Genomic DNA, 21,738 nt, shown 5'->3' on the forward strand with positions numbered 1-21,738 from the left:
AATTGGGTTTAGTGTGGAGAAGAGAAGCGTGAGAGGGGACATGATAAGTTTCCAAGTACACAAAAGGTTGTTACAAGGAGAGGGGGAAAAATTATTCTCCTTAATCTCTGAGGATAGGACAAGAAGCAATGGTCTTATATTGAAACAAGGGTGGTTTAGGTTGGACATTAGGAAAAACCTCCTAACTGTCAGAGTGGTTAAGCATTGGAATAAATTGCCCGGGGAGATGGTTTAAATTAATCACAAGAGCCAGCCAAATATTTAACTTGAAAAATCAATAATTATTTGATTAAATGTTTTAAATTCAGCATTATATTTAGTCATTGAATTAAAGTATATAATAAAATGCCTTGAATTTTAAAAAAAATTACTGATAGCGGTACAAAGGTCCACTTGAAAGAATGAGTAATTTTTCTGTTTTATAAAAGTTTATCTGAAAAATAAGTTAATGTTTTGTCATTAAAACTTTAGAATAACTTGGGTCTGTTTTTCTCGTAAACTTAATAATAATTTAAAAAAAAACCATTCTCAAACTGACTGTTTTTGTTCTTCTTTCTCGTTTTCCATCTTCCACGAAGACCCCAATTAAACAGAGCATATCTGTTCAGGACAGCACTTACACATGAGCCTACATGCTCTTGTAAACAGGGATGCAACTTAGGCACATGTTTAAATGCTTTCCTGAATTAGGGCCAGAGCGCTTACTACCTTCAGTAGTTTCATTTCCATCTCGAGGGAGTAAACACTAAGCTCAGTAGAAAGTGGCTGCAGGACCGTGCTGTAATATTTTATAACTACAATGAGTTCTTCCAGGGTGTTTGTTGTGGTCTAATGATATGCCTTGCCGGTTAACAGCTAACAACCACCAACACAGATCTTTATTAAACCATAATTGACAACTCCCTGTCATGCTTTATTGATTCATCCTGTTCCGTCCAGGAATAAAATAAAAAATTAATTTCACTGCAGTGAATTTTCTGTTTCCTCACATGGGTCCACCTCAGTCAGTATTTACCTCATTGGTCAATAATGCTTAATATTCACTAAAAAAGAGAAGTCAGTACCTGTTGTTTCCTTGTACAGCACATCTCTTCCTTTCAATAGTTCTAGTACCTAAAGAACCGTACACAAATTCAAGTAAGAAATACACAATAGGCCACATGTAAACATTAGCTGAAACAGTCAAAAACTTCACAAAGTTTGCTCATGATTGAAAGCAAACAAGCATTTCAGGTAATGAAATAAACCTGCTCGCTAAATAGCTGTAGGGGGTGACCGAGGAAGGGGGAAACCTGAGGTGAGGAAAGCATCAATCTATGTGCTACATTATTTTTACACGTATGATCTAATCTTATCTATTCACATCACCCCCCATTTCTTTTGTGCATGGGCAGGTGAAACAACTTGTGCCCGGGAGGGATCAATGTTTGCAGGAGGAGCTAGCCCATCAGCATGCTAATGAACGTCTGCGCCGCCAATTTGCTGCTCAGGCCAATGTCGTTGGGCCATGGATCCAGACCAAGATGGAGGCGAGTATCACTGAGGCATCAAGAGGACGCTGCTGAATAGAACACACATCATTTTTCTCAGAATACTCCCTGCTGTACACACACACAGAACATCAGTGGCTTTCAGTGCCCTGCACCAGCGCTCAAACATTCATGTAACCAAGTCTTTTAAAGAAGGGTTCTAAAATAGTCAGAGCTTATCAAAGCAAATAAAAACCGGTCTAAGAAGATGAAATCATTTTGGAATAGTTTTTTGAGAAGTGAATGGGGACATTAGAGAGGTGATTTTCAAAGGCACACAGAACAGATAGGCACCCAACCACATTAACAGTCCATGGGAGCTGGACCTTCGAAGTCCTCTCCTAGATTATGATTATTAGTTTGGCTGTGTTCTTTCTATGTAAATACCATTGTCTGAATGTTGTCCTGAGATATGAGTGTGCAACAGAGGACGTTCTCTAGTTTGGAGGGAGTTTTGATTGCCACTGATTCTTAGTGTAAAAAGGTTACATTTTCCACGTAAATGTGTGGCAAACTAACAAACCTGGAGTTTAGATTTTTTGTTTCTTTTTGTGTGACAGGAAATTGCCCGCAGCTCTATTGAGTTGACAGGGACCTTGGAGGACCAGATGAATCAACTGAAGCAGCATGAACACAATATCATCAACTACAAAACCAATATTGACAAATTGGAAGGAGACCATCAGCTTATACAAGAAGCCCTGGTGTTTGATAACAAGCACACCAGTTATACTATGGAGGTAGTTATGAATTCAGTTCTGTGCTCTTAGGTTCATGTATCCACTTCCCCTAGTCTGAGGGAGTTCCTAGTTTATTTGCAGCAGAAGATATACATTACTAAGGCTCCATTTGTCTCGGCCATAAATTCCTGTGACAAAACCATGACTTTTGGTCTTTTTTATGAAGCCTATGGTCTTTGTCACCTGATCAGCTGCTCCTGAGAAAGACCCCGGTCCTGGATGGAGCTGATTGCAAGATCAGAGCATAAGACTCCTTTATACATTTTACATTGTGGACTTTCTATATGTTCGTGGAGGGTGGAACATGGATTGTTATATGGGTATGAACTGTTAAATATTATTGTTTTAATTGGAACATAAAAGATTTATTTGACTTTCCTCTTAATTTCCCATGACAAAAAACTGTATGCTTTAAAATATAGTTTGTCACAATTTTTCCTTTTTTTATGTCTGTTGTAGCATTTTTGTCATGATAAAGCCATGTCTTTTCCCACATGTTTGCCATGACAGATTACCAGCCAAGACCCTGGTCCTGTTGACACATATATATAAGTCACTTTACACACAGGAGTAGTCCCACTGAACTAAATGAGACTGCTCACATGTATAAAGTAACTCATGATTTTAAGTGTTCAAAGAGTTGGAGCCCAAGGTGGGAAAGTGACTATAACTGGAAAGCTTGGGAACCATGTTGGGTCAGCCAAATACTGTCCAGAATTAAACTGATGCTCAAAAATACAACAGCTCTTGAATCCAAGTGTTGCCATCTAAGCCAACATCAGACTTCATGGCTAACATGAACACTATGATCAAGAACCAATAGAGGGTATGAACAAGTATCAGTTTAGGAACTAATTTAATATTTTTTGCATGTCTGTTATACATGGGCAGCGGGTGAGCATGCCCTTGGGAGAGGCTAACCCCCAGCCCCTCCTGCTCTGCCCGAGGCCCAGCCCCTTCTGCCTCCCTCCCCCGCCGGAGCCCGGAGCACATCTCCCCCCATGGCCACTGGCCCCCCGCCTGCCCTTAGCCCCAGTGCTGGGCAGGCGGCATGGCTGTATCGCATTCTGCCCCAACACTGGGTGGGCGGCACAGCCATATCGCATCCAACCCCAGCGCTGGGCGGGCGGGCAGGCGGTGCGGTTGGAGCACCCCCAGCTCCAGCTCTGTGCAGGCAGGCAGAGTGGTCAGAGTGCCCCCCAGCCCCGGCACTGGGCGTGCAGGTGGCGTGACCGGAGCACCCCCAGCCCCAGCGTTGCCCCAGTCCGGGAGTCTTGTGCACACCACGGCCCTCAGCCTGCCTGCTGCAGCCTCTTGGCCACAGAAGGGAACAGCAGGCAGAAGGGGACCTGGAGGCATAGCATGGGTGGGGCCAAGCCAGGCAGTTTGGGGAGGCACAGCCTCCCCTGCCTACAATACCCACTGCCCATGCGGTTATATTTCTAGTGTACCCATAATCGTAGCACGCAGGAAGTGGCACCAAACAACAATCTATATAAATAATTTCAGATTGTGTTGTTGGTTTCTCTCTCACTGTCTTTTTTATCATGCTAGGTTTTCATTACCAGCCTAAAGAATCCATGTTTTCTCTCCTTAGCATGTCCGCGTTGGATGGGAACTCTTACTGACCACCATTGCCCGAACTATCAATGAGATTGAGACACAGATCCTTACAAGAGATGCCAAGGGTATCACCCAAGAACAAATGAATGAATTCAGAGCATCGTTCAATCACTTTGATAGGGTACAGTACTCCAACTTCTTTCTCATCTAACAGTTCTCCAACAGCAAGTCAGTATAACATTGTTTCCTTGCATTCCAAATATCAGTCTCTCTTTAAAACAAAATAAGATGCACTAAAAAATGGATAATTTTTCTGAAGTAAAAATGCTAAAAGAAAAAGAAAAGGAGTACTTGTGGCACCTTAGAGACTAACCACAAGTACTCCTTTTCTTTTTGCGAATACAGACTAACACGGCTGCTACTCTGAAACCTGTCAAAATAAAAAGAGGAGGCATATTCTCTTAAACTATAGCATTTATTATGCAGATGATTTAAAGATTAATTTCTGCTCTTCAATTTTGCTGTGGAATTAAAATTCAGAGAGATTGACAGCTAATTGAGTGTTTGTAACAACCTGTTAAAATAATGCAGGGGACTGACTGGATATTTTTGTATATGCTACAAAGTGATGTGGTCCCTTACCTTAAAGCAGGGGCCTGTTACATGCTCTCACCTGTAGTTGCTGTCACATATTAAGGCTTGATTTCGCCTGCATTATAACAAAAAGAAAAAAAGGAAAAAATAAATAACTTTTCCCCCTAGAAATATTCTGTTCAAGGAAGCAACTCAGCAGGGGCAGCGATTGTTTTCAAAGAAAATCCTTTTATGCACAGGGATTGTGTGTTTCAGTTCCTTAGTTAGAAATTAATAAAGTAGGAAAGAAAATACCCTTGTGGATGAATGTAACACACTGTACTGGTGATTCTCAGTGCAATCAAAGAAATGAAAGAAGTAATCAAAATGCACATGTAAGAGGTAAATAAAGAGATAGGTATGGATGCAGTAACAAAGCAAAACTATTTAATGCAAACAGTTATTTTCATACATAAGAATAGGGATGTGAGTGACATTCCCAGTTGGAAAACTATATTCACACACAATTTTGCTGTGTAGATGCTCATACAAATCTGTCTTCAAAATCCAATGCAAATCTCAAACACTGAAAATGACTGCTGTAATATAGCACCAGCCTGCTCCCTTCCTCCTTCTCCTCTGGCTTCTTTCTGTCATGAGGCTGTACAGAATTCCTCACTTTCTCCCTCTTACCACCTGGATTCCCTGAAAACTATCCTTGGTTCCAGAGAGCTTCACCCACTCGCAGCCTGACTCTGTCCACCCCATGGCCAATGCTAGCTCCTCCCTTTCATCTCCATCCTGATATTCCATTTCTTAGCTCCCCAGCTCCGAAGTGGCTACATGTATCTAGATTTGTAGCTGATGTGTATTGGATCCTGATAGTCAACATTTGGTATCTGGCACTTCAGACAAAAAGTAGAATTTTCAAATATCTACAATAGAAGCAAGGAGAGGGTAGATCCACAGGAGTCAGTGACAGATGTACTTCATTTTATGGAGACCCTAAGTGTAATTGTAGTGGTGTATAATTCCTCTTTGTATTCACTAAGGACGGAGAAGACAATATCACAGAGACAGAGATACATTTCCCAGGGTGAGAAAAAAGTAACATGCTGAAAGGCTTTCCCAATGCACTGGAGCAGATAATTGAGCAATTAGAGCTATTAAAAGCAGACGGAGCATCAGGCCCAGATAAATTACAACTTACAGTTTAGAAGAATCCATTGTGGGGAAGCAGGAACTCTGTGTAAAGATTTGGGAGCTCCCTAAAGAGCATATGCTTCCCTCACACCGCGTGGAGAAGGTTTGGAAGAGGTATGGTATGTAAGGGATAAAGGTGGCTGTGCCATAGTACAACTCACACTGTGTAGCCATTTCCAACACTTCCATAACTTTTATTGAATCCTTCAGAGCAGGAATGTCCGCTCTGTGCCTTTAACTTTCCATGGAGGGGGTATTGTTGCTAGGTGGTGGCAGCCCAGCAGAATGGACTGTCAAGCTTCTGGTGCTGCAGAAGGCCTAGATATGCACAAGTTAAGATCTATGGCAACTGGCCATGTTCTGATGGACCTGCAGCCTTTCCATGAACTGGCAGAGACACCTCCAGGTCCCAGAGGAAACAGTGCAGCAGAGCTGCAGCATAGAAAAGCCTATATAACAGGGTGTAGGAGAGAGGTGGTGCTTCCACACAATTTTAGGCAGGGTGGAGAGCATATGACCCTAAGAAAGAGGGTAAGGCCGAAGGCCTGGAGAGTAGTTAACATTCTGCAGTGTACAAATATAAGAAAAGGAGGCAAAATTTGAAAACACAGCTACTAAGCCAGGCTTCCTGTGTGCAACAAATAGTGCTAAAAGGGAAGCTGTTTCAAAGCACACTGAGGGCTTGGCTACACTTCCATTTTATAGCGCTCTTATAGTGAAAAATCACCCCCCTGAGCGCAGCAAGTCAGAGCACTTTAACGTGCTAGTGTAAACAGGCTTCGAGCACTGGGAGCTAATCCCCTCGTGGAGGTGAATTACCAGGAGCGCTGGGAGAGAGCTCTCACGCACGACCACACTCACACTTCAAAGCGCTGCCGCGGGAGGGCTCCCACAACAGCACTTTGAAGTTTCCAGTGTAGCCATGCCCTAAAGAATTGTTAATGCACAGTAGCAGGGTCCACACAGATAGTTAGGGTGCAGTAGGCTAATTCAGGCTACATTCACACCTCAGCTTGGTGTGAATTAAATGTTAGTGTAGACCAGTCCTAATTAAGGTATAATATAGTGGGCAAATGTGATTCAATCTACACAGACTAGAAGAAGGCAAATCTTTTTCATTAAACAAACACATTTGAAAGACTGAAGCTTCTTTTTCAATTTTACACTTTCCGTTCATCCTCCCAAACTTACACATTCAATGTCAAAGGATAAAATGTATCAACTCTGCTTCAGAGTTTCTTCAAGTACACACAATTATCAGTCCTCTAAACTGGCTGTTTACAGAGGTAAGGCAGATGTGGACTCGGCTATGAAATCTGGAATTGGGGTGAATGAAATTGGATCATCCAAATGTAGTTCTGTAACATGAAAGGCATCACATTTCCCTTATGAAGCAGAGAGCAGAAATGGGTGTAGAGATTTTCAATATAAACATTATGTTCTGAGGTTTGCTGACATATTTTCTTTAGCTTCTAAATCTTTAAAACACATGCATATCTGAAACAGGTACTGCCAGTATTTTCCTTCCCGTTAAGGAAGATTATATAGTATAGAATTGTTAGCTTTATAGCTAATCGACTATTGTTGCTAATCGTGGTACTGAATGGATAAGGTATTTAGAAAAATAAATAGAATTGAAGAGTGCAATTCAGTGATGAACAATCAGCAAGAATCCAAAAACTGAAAACCATTCCTGACCAGTAGACTTTAACTATTTAAACAGGGTCAGTTATGGATGCCTAAGTTCTGGGTTTCCTGGTACTTTTCCAGTTTAAATAAGATCTTAATGTTTAGAACTTTGCATGTGTGTGTGAATATTACAGAGTATTAATGTGCAGAGTCACTAAAAGCTCCATTTTTAATAGTTCATTTTGATCTGCATGAAACTAAACAGTTTATAGACAACTGCCAAGAATGGCTTCAATGAGATATAAATATGAGAGGGGAACTCCTTTTTTTCTCCAGGAGAAAAAAAAAAAGGGCAAATATTCAAAATCATAATGATCTTACCATTCAAACTCCGTTACTGTTACAGAACCTGAGTCTCCAATCTTGATCTGTTTGAGGAAGGGCATGAGGATGAGGCTCATGTTATTTTAAGCGGCCTCTGTATGTCTTGACTGTTGGAAAGATAAAACTCCATACTATTTAAAATGGAAAGGATGAGATTTTGGCTTGGACTACGGGCCCACACAGGGGAGTTAGGAGGAGTGAGTTACCCCTTTAGACCTCTGCATGGAATAGTTGAGCTTTGGGTCTGGGTGTGCTGGAGTAAGGTGTGCTGCATGCACCTGAAGCAAAGGGGCAGAGAGAGTTTCCGTCTCTCCCCAGTGCATCAACCAGCACAGCTGAACCAAACAGCTGATGTCGTAAATTCCCTTAGCTATAGGCCAAGAGTAAATTATGACCTCCCCTGTAGCAAGGGGGAAGCAGGGAGGGAATTATGTCTCAGACAGGTGTTGTTGTGGCATGGTACCTCCTGGGGCTCCTGAGAAGGTGCACCACTCCTTGCTCACGGCTGTGACTAAAGGCACAATCAAGCTCCAAGTATAAATAGGAATCTGCTGCCAAACTGTTATATTCCTTGTACTGCAATAGAAAGGCATAAAGGAGATATGGGGTACAATTTATTTGAAATATAACAAGATTTTTTGGGATGCTCCAAATGGTGTCTAATTGATTTATCATACACAGGTGACATGTGTATGTTGGCAATCAGTGCTTCTCAATCCCTTTATGGTTTCCACATGTAATGCTAAGAACAGTCTTTTTTCAGATTCAATATGTTTTAATAAACCCTAATTGCAAAGCATATGATAAAATATCTACTGCAGCTACACCTGCAATATCATAAATATTGAATTGGCTGATTTTCCACGTTAATGTCAGTAAATGTGGGCCATATTCTACTTTTGATTTTTGCGAAACCATTGATTTCAAATGGGAGCTCTGCATGGAAAACAGTAGCAAGGTATGATTGTATATGTTTATCTAACAGTAAAAACAACAGCTCCCTATAAAAGGATTTGCATCAACAAGCTTATGTAGATAAACTAACATTCAGGATACTTTTCAGAGTAACAGCCGTGTTAGTCTGTATTCGCAAAAAGAAAAGGAGTACTTGTGGCACCTTAGAGACTAACCAATTTATTTGAGCATGAGCTTTCGTGAGCTACAGCTCACTTCATCGGATTTATATAAAGTCTGCTACAGTTTCCACGGCATGCATCCGATGAAGTGAGCTGTAGCTCACGAAAGCTCATGCTCAAATAAATTGGTTAGTCTCTAAGGTGCCACAAGTCCTCCTTTTCTTTATTCAGGATACTGAAGCACACATTTGAGAATGCATTACTGTGGCTTGGAAGTTTGTATTTGTGTAAAGCTGTGTATAAATTACAGAGGGAAAAGGACAAGTTTCAGGGGGCTAGTAGTGAAACTAGATGGGAAATGTCAGTGTTTTTTTCTGGTTTGGCCAAAAAGGATGAACAAGTAAGGTTATTTTATATCCTTTTAAAAACATAATTAAATGTTTAATGTTGTCCCATAACAAAAGTATAAATAATACAAAGAACTATTTCTCTGTGACTAACCCCTTGCACTTTATTTTAAAACAAAAAGGCAATATAAAGAAATCTGTGACTTAATTGTAAAGTATCTTCATATCCCATGCAGTTATGGGGCTTTGGTGTATGGCAGAGGCAGAGATGTCTTTCCCGAACCAGGACTGATGCATATTACAAAATTCACTAAGCCTCAGATCCTGCCCCAATACATGGCACAAGCAACTGGGCCGTACACTGGGGAATCCCACTCAGTTGATGAAGTGGATACTAGCTCCTATACAACCTTCTCCCTGTCCTCTGCAGAAGGAATGATTGATAGATACATGTAGCAGTGGATCCACTAGCCTCACACTTCCCCTCCCTAAGTCTGCCCCCAAACAGCTGCTGCACAGCAACAGCTGGATTGTACACCATGCAGGAATGCATGCACAAATTTCGTCCCCCACCAAACCACGTGTGGTTGAATGGCCCTGTTCCGCCACTGTCCAGATTCTTTATGCTTGCAGAGAGAGGGACAGGAGTTGGCCGTTTGTTCCTATTTTTCATATTGTTTTAAGGAACAGGGTGATTTGTGGCCTTATAAATAAATGAGCTCAGCTCCCCTGGTATAACTTGGCCCTGGAGCTGACCTGGGGTGAGTCTGGAGAGTTATGAGCCAGCACTGATTGATGTGCTAAGAGAAATGCTCTGTTAAATTGTTTGAAATATGATTCTGTCCAGCAAATACTAGCCCATAAAATCTGACTGAAATTAAGGGAAGCATTTGCTGGTAATTACTAGTTTCAACAAACCCCACTTGAAATTTTCATCCTGCTTTATCTCTGGTTATTGGCATTGTACTGCTCCTTCTCACAGTGGAGCTGTGGGAGGTTGACAGCAGAGAGAGCCAACATAATTGCCTATTTATCTCCTTTAAAATGTTGGTGGTCAGGAACTGATTATGGCACCAAATTATTTATTTAATTTATAAAATGCACCCAGTACATCTCTTAATAGCATGTACGATTAACAAAATACATAACTATACAAGAGTCAGAAAAAGAAAAGGCTTGCCTCCTGCCTTTTAAATTACTCATCAGCTGACCAAGATCCTCTCTCTCGTGTAGAAGTCACAGAAAAAAGTTGGATCTTGATCTGTGACCTAAAGTTGTACAAACTCTGGCTTTGTTAGACCAGTAGGGGAAAAAATTTCCAGATTTTAGGGACAGACCTTAATTGCATGCACCTGAATTAAATCTATAATATGCCTCAACTGGGTCAGGGTTATGAGTGTGGTCTGAACAGGAAGGGAAGAAAACAGTCTGGTTTTGAGAATGCTGGGTGAGTTTGCGGGGTTGGTAATTAAAGAAACAAAACATACTTGGGAAAAAATGAGCAAATTTGATCTGGCGTCACTGGGAGACAATAAATGTGGGATCCCATGGTTCTACTTTTATAATAAATTTTCAGAGCAGATCCTCATCTTAATGGGTCATAAGAAGACAAATGGTTAAAACAAGTTATGTCATTGGTCAGGGTTTTCTTTTTGATCTAGGCCAGGAATTAATGAGTATATAAATATTTTCTCTTTTATCCAAGCTATTCTTACTCAAATTTTTAAGAATATTATCAGATCAAGGGAGAAGTAGCAATCCTAATCCAGTGGGAAAAATAGTTTTGTCTAGGTCAAGTTATCCATTGACTATCTCTCACAAATTGTATGGCGACAGAAAATGAAGGATGAAAATGGTAGAGTACAGAACAAAAATCCCTCTTCAGAGAAAATGCAGAAAAAAGAAAAATGGTATTTGTATAAAAGCAACAGTTCAACACTGTAGTTGGAGTAAACAAAAAAATTATCCCAAAACTCATGAAACCAATAATATACCAATAAACAAGCACACAGTGGATCTGATCCAAAGTTCATTAAAGTCAAATGGGAGTCTTTCAATTGACTTCAATAAGCTATGGATCAAGTCACATAATATCAACAGCTAAGATCTTCTGAAAAAAGTAAACATGAAAATGGATCCTCCTTATTTATATTAGTCAGATTCCATCTTAACAACTCATTATTGATATGACTTTGCAGTGTTCTTTAATAACCAACTAACCCACTTTATGACTTTTCCCTCCTCCTTGCACGTTCTGCATGCATGATCCATGATGTGCTACTAGGATGAATCTGGCGATCTGCAGCCTGATGCATTTAAAGCCTGCCTCATCAGTCTAGGACAGGTTGGAAATGACCTGCAGGTAGAGAAAACTGACGTATTATTATTTTCAAATAGACTTGTATAATACCAGCCTAAAGAAACCTGGGTTTAAACTCAAATGTAGCTGATTTTAAAAATGTTTGCATTTTGCTGCTTTTGTGTGATCCAAGGTAGTCTACTTGGATTCTAATGAGCTGCAGTGGGTCACTGCTGCCTTTCCCATCACACACTCATGTTGCCCTTTGTCCCCTGCTCATACTTCCAAGAGCAGGAGCCCTCCCTCTCCCTCAAGGAGGACCCATGACACCAGGATTCTGCACTGGCTATTTGGGTGTTCTTAGTACACATAGACCTTTGCCGACCTCTTCTACCAAGACCCCATTTTAATGTCCACTCTGTGCAATTAGCCATGAATGTTCCACTCACCCTGCTGCTGAAAAAACAGGCGCCTTCCTTTAATAAGAGATCTGCCATTGACCAACTTCTGTTGGATACAAAACAATACACTTTTCCTCCATCAACCCCACTGGCTCATATCTCTATTGTACTCAGAGTCCCATTAGCTAGAGATCAGAGGAGAGAGAATTCTTGAATTCACTTCCCATGTGGCAGCACACAGGCAGTTGGCTCTGGAGTACAGTATTTTCAAAAAGCAAAGATTTCTAGACTGCTAGTCACTAAAAAGTATTGCAATTTCTAATAAACCTTCCAACATTGAAACCGAAAAAGTATGGTGTCTCACAATGAAACAGCCTGCCTTTCCTGACTTTGGCTAGTTCAGTGACAAACTTTTCTCCTTGACTCTCTCTCCTTTCTGGTTGTGCTCTGTATGTTCATATGTTGTACTCAACCCACCCCTTTTCTGGTATCGTTCTCTGTGGTGTGTCTGTTTCATGTGCATTATGTGTTAGCTACTTCTTCCTCCTTTAAATTGATGGTGTTCCTCATGACCTGCTTTGGCAATACCTCCAATGAACATCCTCTTGTTCCATGGATCCAATCTTCTGGTGATGCACATTTGTCATCTGTACGAAAATGGTGATGATCTCCTGCCTGTCTTTGATATCTCAAACCTTTCCTCATATATTCCTTATGCTACTTGGATCAATAGAAGAAGAATGGGCTGATGGACCATGATGATTTCAGAGCTTGCTTAATTTCAATGGGTTATGATTTGGTATGAATTTTAAGATACAATGAAATTTGTTTTGCATATCGGTAATCATGCTAACCACGTCAGCATTAAAGGTTACCATAGTTTGAACATATTACTAACAATAATATTTACACTTTGGCTATCAATTCCAATTTTTTTCTATACTTTAAAAATGTAAAAAAAACATTAAAAGTAAAAATATACCCCCTGAAGACACCTATTTTATGGTTTGTTGCATTTAGCTTTGATTTATGAAATATATTCCATGAAATGTACATTGTATCAAATAAATATACAATTAAGTTCTTTCAGTTTATAGATCTATAAATTAGCTTTTTGTCTGCATAAAAAAGAATTATTTTGAGGCTTTAATACTCCTAATTCTTGAAAGGAAACTGTAGGGTTGAGATTTATTTATTTAAAATCTCTACATTTTTCATTCTCTTGTAACTGAAAAAAAATCTTAGGAATAAATGTAATTGTTGCCATGTATTAGGGAGATTTTAATAATTGTTTCTGCCAAATGTAGATACCATAATAACAAAGTGTATGTTAATTGCTAAGAAAAGCCTCAGTCCTGCAAGCTGCTCTGTGTGGGTCAACCCTCTTTAATGTCATTGTGGTACCACACTGATGCAAGGGTCCATCTGTGCAGAGTTAATTTTTATTCATATACTTCAATGGGAGCAAGAACAGATTTAGAAGAGATGATGGTATCAAGTTATTCTTTGAACATGTGAATTTAACATATCTTTGAATAGAATAGAGAAACCAGTATGACATTGAGCAGAACTGAACATGCATTGAATGCTTTGCATTAAAGTAACAGCTCAATTTAGGCCCCAAATTTAGATTCTGTTTGGAAAAAAATGTGTGAGGGGGGCACTTTCCAAGCTTCATAAGAATCAAAATGTTTTCATTACTTTTGAATATGTTTAACCAGTCCTCTTCAATGTTGTCCCAAATACAACATAACAGCTTTGTTGTGGTAGTGCAGAAAGTGATACTAATTATAAAGAGCAAGTGAAACCTCTGGAGACTAGTTATACTGTACAAAGGAAGAGAAACGGAAAAGATAAACAAACTTGTCACTCCATTTGTAACAAGGGAGACGCTGGTGTATGAATATGTACCATATACCCATGCAGCTTCACTTACCCTGGTCAAGGCCAAGGACTCAGTGCATCTTAAGTTCAGCACATGCTGATTAAGTGCTTTGCTGGACTGAAGCGAGAGTGCTCAGCTCTTTTCAGGACCGAGCCTGTGGTAGCAGAGAAACTTGATAGAGTGCTAAAAACAGAGAGAATATATTTTTTAATAAAGGATTAAGTCAAAACTCTATCATGCCACTATTTTAAAAAAAGATGGAAATTAATGATCCATTATAAATGATTTAGATTTAGTGTAGAAAATATTTCAGGAAGCAGAAAGTTAATTGAAGGGCACATACAATGCTTTTAGGACATTTTCAAAAGTGCCTAAATCCCATTTTCAAGAGTGATGTAGGCACTTTTGCTCCTAAGTCCTATTGACTTTCAGTCACATTTAGGCTCCTAAGTCATTTTTGACAATGAGACTTAGGCTTCTGAGTCACTTAAGTATTTTTATAATTTTTACCCAGAGCCTCTAGTAGTATGTCATAAAGATACATTATGTTGAAATTTGGTTTTACAGTTACTATCTTTTTCTTTCTGAATTTCGTCAAAGGGTGAGGCAGAGTTTGCCCGAATTATGTCCCTGGTTGATCCCAATGGGCAGGGAACCGTCTCTTTCCAGTCCTTCATTGACTTCATGACCAGAGAGACTGCAGACACAGACACGGCTGAGCAAGTCATCGCTTCTTTCAGAATCCTAGCTTCAGATAAGGTCAGTCCTTTTGCTCCTAGCTGTAAGGAATTCCCTGTATTTCAACAGCAGTGTTGTTTAACCTTCCTTTGATGAAAGTCTTGAACAAACTGTCTAGTATATCTAGGGTCTGGTTTTCATTAAGAAGACTAAAGTGCTCACCGTTCATTCTTGTGGTACTGGTTTGTACTTCGACCCAAGCATCTAACAGGAATGCAAGTGGAATTCAAAGCTGGGTCCTTATTCCTTCACATCACAAAGAACTAACATAACATGTAGATAATGGCGCAGAGAGTACACTTATAAAGTTTGTGGATACCACCAAGCTGGAAGGGGGTTGTAAGTGCTTTGGAGAATAGGATTAAAATTCAAAATGATCTGGACAAACTGGAGAAATGGTCTGAAGGAAATAGGATGAAATTCAATAAGAACAAATGCAAAGTACTCCACTTAGGAAGGTTTCAGAGTAGCAGCCGTGTTAGTGACTGCCTTGGAAGGAGCACCATGGAAAGAGATCTGGGGGTCATAGTAGATCACAAAGCTAAATAGGAGTCAACAGTGTAATACTATTGCAGTAAAGTGAACGTCATTCAGGGATGTATTACTTAGCAGGAGCATTGTAAGGAAGACACAAGAAGTAATTCTTCTGCTCTACCTCACACTGATAAGGCCTCAGCTGGAGCACTGTGTCCAGTTCTGGGCGCCACATTTCAGGAAAGATGTGGACAAATTGGAGAAAGTCCAGAGAAGAGCAACAAAAATGATTAGAAGTCTAGAAAACATGACCTATGAGGAAAGATTGAAAAAATTGGGTTTGTTTAGTCTGGAAAAGAGAAGACAGAGAGGGGACATGATAACAGTTTAAGTACATAAAAGGTTGTTACAAGGAGGAGGGATAAAAATTGTTTTCATTAACCTCCGAGGATAGAACAAGAAGCAATGGTCATAAATTGAAGCCAGGAGGTTTAGGTTGGATATTAGGAAAAACTTCCTAATTGTCAGGGTGGTTAAGCACTGGAACAAATTGCCTGGGGAGATTGTAGAATCTCCATCATTGGAGATTTTTAAGAACAGGTTAGACAAACACCTGTCAGGGATGGTCTAGTTATTATGTAGTCCTGCCTTGTGTGCAGGGGACTGGACTAGATGACCCACTGAGGTCCCTTCTAGTCCTACACTTCTATGGTTCTCTGATAAGATAAGATGCACTGAATAGTTTTTGCTCAGTGACACAGCTGCATATACAGTGGTCATGCTCTGCTTTCATGCATGTCCATGGAACAGTATTGTTTAAGGGGGTAAAATCCTCTTTATAATCTCTTTTCTGACTTCTGTGGCTTTGCCTGGGTGTGGCTGAGATGAGAATTTTGGCTGAGCAAAATACCATGGGGTGGTATGGAGCTGCCTGTCCCAGGAGAGCTTTGGGAAGCATTATCCTTCCTCCAGATGCTGGGCACACACAGGGAATGAAACTGCTGCACATCTCCCAAGGAAAGCAGAGCATGTTCTCCTCTCCACAGCCAGCTCTGCTGGCCAAGGCAATGCAGGAGTAGGAGTTGAGGAACATGCAATAGAGACGAACAGTGGTTTCATAACTCACTCCCCTTTTGGAGTAGTCTGTGACTGTGTCCCAGAGAGTGCTGCCAGCAAGCTGTTCTGTGCTCAGACTAGAACAGGACTGCAATGCCACCAGGCAGACTCAGTCTGGCCCCTGATATTGATTTTGTGATCTCGACTAAGAAGGACTAGACTTTGAATTCCAAACACATTTCAAATAGGAGTTTGTGCTGAAGATCACACTGAGTTCCCAAGAAAGTGAGATTTGAACGTTTTGCTGTTATTTTAAATAATGTCACAGGTATCCAGAGTGGCATTCCTAGGTCATTCTAAATTGAAAGCAGTAATTATTGTAATAAAAATGTTTATCTAAAAACTTATTATAATATTGAAGTCAACGGTATATAACTAAGGCTAGACTTTGACCCTGTCTATTTGCTGAGAGGATTATTCCTACCAGCTCATGGTTGAAGTTACGACTCAGGAGGAGAAATATTCTTGATCTTGCAAAAACAGGCAGGAAGTCCTAGTTTATTAATATTAGTTAAATAATCTGTTCTGTATCTGGGTTTTTTAAAAATAACTTTTTTTTTCAGCCTTATATTCTCGCAGACGAGCTGCGGCGAGAACTGCCTTCTGAACAAGCTCAGTATTGTATCAGAAGAATGCCTACCTACTCTGGTCCAGGTGCCGTTCCTGGAGCTCTGGATTATACCTCATTTTCATCAGCATTGTATGGAGAAAGTGACCTGTAATTCAGGAATTGGTGGTATTCATTGTATGTGCTGGAAAAAACAACTACCCTGATTTCCCAGTTTGCTTCTTGAAAGCTTTGACAAAATGATTAAAAAATTATTTTTACAAATATAGTAGGTACATTCAGTGTCAAATATTAGAAATGCAAATAACTAGCATATATTTCAGTGTGCAGCACTAGTAGGTATCTGCATTGATGGTATTAGTTTATCTGGCCTATATATTATTAAAATGTATTTTAAAGAAAAGGTAAATCACTAATTTTAAAAAAATATATTAAATTTGAGACCTATTCAGATAAAAAAAAAATTAAAGCTTGTGAAAATAAAAACTATTCAGACTAACAAAATATTTTGCCATTTTCAAACATTCTTCATCCCATATATGATGCTTTTACTATGTTCATAGAGCTACATGTTAGAAGTCATACTTTTTTCTTTCATATAAAAATATTACTTTACAGATTTTATGGTTTTGTATGCTTCTACTGGTGGAGTTTAAGAAAATAAAAAATGCAACTTTTCAGAGAAGAAAAATACCCATCAAGTAAAATACTTAACCACTAAAATAATCCCAAACTGTATTTTTATATCTTTTAAAGGTGGTTTTCTATTAACACAGAGCTGTAACATCAGAAGCATAATCTTGCAAACTCATAATAATAATTATCTTAATATCTTGTAATAAATCAACAAGCAGTACTTTTCCTTTTAAGCCTTTTACTTTGCAGCTGAGAGAGCACAACTTTCACAATCAGGAAATAGTAAGGAAGCTAATTCATGTAAATTGTATTATTTTGAAACTCTCAGTCATGTCTATTTTGAATAGATTCTTTGTTTCCTACTGTGTGAAACCCAGTTCTTTGTTTTTTTGGTGAACAACCTGCATCATCCCATGTGATGCAAAATCCTATCTGAACTAGCTTGAGTATGGTTGTGTTGCAGTTTTAACTGTATGTCACATACAGAATTCAGATTATAGTTTGTCTTCACTTCTGTTGAATGGCAGTTCTGCTACCATATGCTAGTTTGTTTTATCGGAGTCATGCTTCCATCTTGACAACCTGTAGAGAAATAAAGCAATCACTTTTTTTACTTGAATCCTAACAGACACTGAAAAATGCAATGTAACCAAACAAAACATTCACAAATGGTGAAGTTGTGAACTTTACAATCCAGTGCTACTAAAGCAATGATGTGCCTACTAAATAAACTCTGCTTTTCAAAACTTTATGAAGATTCAGTCATTGAGATTCATCTCGTGTTTCGTCTAAAGAACCAGAAATATTTCTACACATTAAAATAGGTTTAGATTTCTCTATTTGCTTAAAAGAATAAACATTCCATGCATTATCCTAGTGGTCTAAGGCCAGGGCTGAGATTGAATAGAACTGGGTTCTGTTCCCTACTCTCTGCCTTGGGCAAGTTCCTTAACCTCTCTGTACCGTTATTTTTTTCTCACTTATAAAAGGTAGATGACGCTTATCCACTTTGATGAATTGCTTTGAAACCTATAGATGCGAAGCACTACCTAAGTGCTAAGAATGATCATGTCTTTATTTGATTTTAATACTTGGATTAATATGGAATTTCCCCGACTGCTATCCAAATGAATGCTCAGGAGGCTGTACAGCTGAATCCTGTTGAAAAGATTCGTTAAGAGTATATCCCATGTTCACTGTTGTGTGTGAATGAATGTGTGTCTGTAAACCAGTGAGCTTCCAAATTAGGCACAGGCATGGAAACAAAATCTGTTTTACGGAAACAAAGAGTTATACTGAACATTAATGCAAAGGCAGTTCAGTGTGGTTATAACTGGCACTTCCACAAGCTACAAAATTTTTTACATGCAGCTGAGTGCTGCTTCAAAAAGCATGAAATTCTTCCCTATCTTTGAAAGCACTGAAACATTCGTTCTTTCATCTGAATGTTCCACTGATCAGGATAAGCGAGGAACAAAGCCATCAGCACCAGTAGGAAATAGCATTTGTAAAATAATGTTTGATCCATGGAACAAGTCTGTGGTGTCCAAAAAAAAACAGCAAGCAGAACTAGCCTTAAAGCACACAGTAACCTACACAAGAAGAGATTTAATCCCCCATCCAAACCTACCTAAAGATTTTATATTGTACTTGTCATCTGGCTGTTCCTTACACTTAAAAAAAAATTAATATAAAGTTTCCCTCCCTCTCCATATATTTGTTTGTTTACAGAAACCGAAGTTAAATAATTGAGTTTTGTTCTGAAGGGGGAGAAATTCATGGTCTTTCTGATATTTTCTGGGAGTGAGTTCCAGAGTTGTGGGACAGCCAGTGAGCACGCACTGTCCATTGTGCTCACAAGCATTCGCCTTTGTGCCTGACAATTGCATTGTTCTACTGAACCACTTTGTTTACATTTGGGGCTGGTGGCTGAATTGGCATTTGCTGGCTATGATGCTCTGATTAGATCCATCCCAGACTCCTAGGTGTAATGACCTGCAATATCCTAGAAGTCATGGATCATTATGGCCAAAATGGGGGCAAACATCCTAATGAGTTTTAAGATAGATCTTGTTAAATTTATGAATGGGATTAGGTGACGGGATTGCCTGTGACAGCAGGGGACTGGAGTCAGTGGCCCAGGAGGTCCCTTCCAGTCCTATGTTCCTACATTAAAGTGGGATACGATAGAGCAGAACCAGTATTCCAGTCAGTAGTAGGTGCTAGAGGATGTTTTTAACACCCATGGATATTGTGAGTTAGTGAGGAGTCGAGGAAGACTCCAAGGCTGTAGACTGTCTTAACGATTGTAGGGCTGAGTCTCTCGATGGAGGTGATGTTATGGGCATGGCCAGTTATTTGAAGCACATCCCTCTTCCAACAGCATTGCCTCCATTTGTCCTGGTTCATTTTCAGCCAACTATTCTTCAGCCAGGTGCTGACAGCACCCAGGCACTGGGGTATCTAGGAGACCGTAATGTCAGCTTTTTTGTTAACAAAATGCAGAGCTGATGTTGTCTGCCTATCGCCTTTAATAGAGATTCCAAAAGCTCTTGTTTTCTTATTCATTAGTCACAAAAGGGCTGGATCAGAGATGCCAGTAGTAGTTAGTGGCTTCTATTTCAGTTAGAATTTCCAGGACTTCATGCTGTTCCAAACCTTTGGCAGGATCATGCTGTGTTATTGATTACACACTCAGCTTGCTCCTGGTGTCTGCGCAGACCATCCCATGTACAGGTGATGTAATGAAGAAGGGAGACAATTCCTCAGAGCAGTTGATTTCAGATGCTAGGTGGAGGCATTCTGGAATATCACAAAGTTTGTGGTTCGGAATAATTCTGTGGGACACGACTTTGCCGCTGCTACTATGGAATCAACTGTATAAGCATATGCACGTATGAGCTCACTTCCCACGTTGGTGACAATGCTTCTCCATGTATTTTAAAGATCAGCCCTGACAATAAGTGGACTTAATAGATAAGGGACATCCCTAAAGGAAGAAGAGCTCTGTGTGTCTTGAAAACTTGTCTCTCTCACCGGCAGAAGTTGGTCCAATAAAATATATATTACCTCACCCACCTTGTCTCTCTACTGTCTTTTAAGAATGACCCACAGAAGTACAGATCCCTGTCCAGGCTGCTAGGGGTAATTCATTCTATTCTCCTCTAACCTGTAAGGTAGAGGATCTGTTTTTCTTTTCTTCCCAATCCCATTTTTCTCTCAGCTCAGCCTCCACTGTCTGTTGCCTCCTCACTCTCTTGGTTTACCCCTACCCCAATTGCCTGTCCTACCCAACTTCACATACATGAGGCAGCTTTTGCTTCAAAACAGTTGGAAGTAACAGGAGATAGTGGCCATTAAGGAGTGAAGAAAACCCTCCACACAATCACTACAGCCATTTCTGTGCTCATGAACAATTTTCAAGAAGAGTTTAAAATGAGGAGACCTGGCACATTAAGCTTTAGAACAAGCCAAATGAACTGTATTAGCTCAAAATCTTCATAAAGGAAAGGAAGACTTCTATAAAACACTCTTTCCCAATATACTACTCTATAAGATATAGTCAGGGGTGAAAGTAACTTAAAGGCCTTGCCGGCATGCAGGGCAGCCAGGGTCCTGGGCAAGGTCAGCAGGGCCTTGGGCAGAAGGGGCATGGCTGGGGCCAGACTCCCCCAGCCAGCCCTTCAGCGCTGTCCGGCTCACGCCTCCTGAGGCTCCGGCAGTGATTTAAAGGGCCCAGGGCTCCGGCTGCTGCCAGGAGCCCCGGGCCCTTTTAAATCGCCAGGCCCCGAGGCATCTACCCCTTCTGCCTCGCCCCCCATCAGCAACCCTGCCGGTACGGTGTTTAATGTCGGCCCGTACCAGCTTACTTTTGCCTCTGGATATCATTCAGGATTGCACATCTGTGGAACACAAGGACACAAAGGAAGAAATCAAAATAAGGCCCTGGTCTTGCAAGATGTTCCACACAAGCTGATGCCTTCTTCCCATGCAGAACAGGTTACAGGGTCTGGTCTAAAAACTGCTGATCAGTCAAGGAAAATCATGTTAATTGAGAAGATAGTGTGGTCTAATGTACAAGGCACTGGACTGAGAGTGAGGGGAAACTCCATTCTGAGCCCACAACTGCCACTAACATGCTGTGTGACCGTGGGCAAGTCCCTTCACCTTTCTGTGCCTCTGTTTCCCTCTGCCTTGTCTAGTCATATTGTAAGATGTTCAGGGCAGGTATTGTGAGTCTCTCACTTTGAGTTTGTTTAGTGCCTAGCCCAAAGGGGTTCCAATCTCAGTTGGCTTCTAAATGCTACTGTAGTACAAATGTATAAATAACAAACTGGACCCCAAACAGTGTCAGTGGTGCCAACTCTTGTGATGTTTGCTGTGTTCTTTAAAAAAAATATGCAGCTTCTGGAACCATGGAATTATCAGAGAATTTCAGCTTTCATAAAACACAAAACACACACAAACAACAAACCCAAAATAAGATTCTAGCCTTCATGGTTGCAGAGAAAAGCCTGAAAACATGAAGCCTAAATGCCCACAAAAAAACAATTAAAAAGACAAAAGCAAACAAAATA

At 40.2% G+C, this 21,738-nt stretch overlaps 1 protein-coding gene and 1 long non-coding RNA gene across 6 annotated transcripts in view; one reads left to right on the forward strand and one right to left on the reverse strand.

The window, feature by feature from the left end:
* The window catches only part of ACTN2 (actinin alpha 2), an 87,692-nt gene extending 70,769 nt beyond the window's left edge, over positions 1-16,923 (forward strand). The window contains exons 16-22 of one of the 4 annotated variants that reach the window (XM_084622201.1): positions 1,395-1,529; positions 2,090-2,269; positions 3,867-4,013; positions 11,329-11,406; positions 12,478-12,543; positions 14,230-14,388; positions 16,521-16,923. In XM_084622201.1, the coding sequence (XP_084478327.1) occupies positions 1,395-1,529; positions 2,090-2,269; positions 3,867-4,013; positions 11,329-11,406; positions 12,478-12,543; positions 14,230-14,388; positions 16,521-16,679 (924 nt within the window). In that variant the 3' untranslated portion in view covers positions 16,680-16,923. The remainder of the gene's footprint in view (positions 1-1,394; positions 1,530-2,089; positions 2,270-3,866; positions 4,014-11,328; positions 11,407-12,477; positions 12,544-14,229; positions 14,389-16,520) is intronic. The other 3 variants (XM_084622200.1, XM_084622198.1, XM_084622199.1) reach the window with 3 other exon arrangements.
* On the reverse strand, positions 4,489-16,676 carry LOC311517396. Of its 2 annotated transcripts, XR_014710681.1 has the most exons (4): positions 16,598-16,676; positions 13,681-13,812; positions 11,265-11,400; positions 4,489-4,541 (listed from the first exon to the last, which is right to left on the reverse strand). It is a non-coding gene; the product is annotated as an uncharacterized lncRNA (long non-coding RNA). The 2 variants fall into 2 exon arrangements; XR_014710682.1 differs by lacking the exon at positions 4,489-4,541 and having other exon boundaries at positions 11,219-11,400.
* Positions 16,924-21,738: the final 4,815 nt, after the last annotated feature.

The sequence above is a fragment of the Lepidochelys olivacea genome (assembly GCF_965140295.1).
Source record: "Lepidochelys olivacea isolate rLepOli2 genome assembly, chromosome: 3".
NCBI lineage: Eukaryota > Metazoa > Chordata > Testudines > Cheloniidae > Lepidochelys > Lepidochelys olivacea.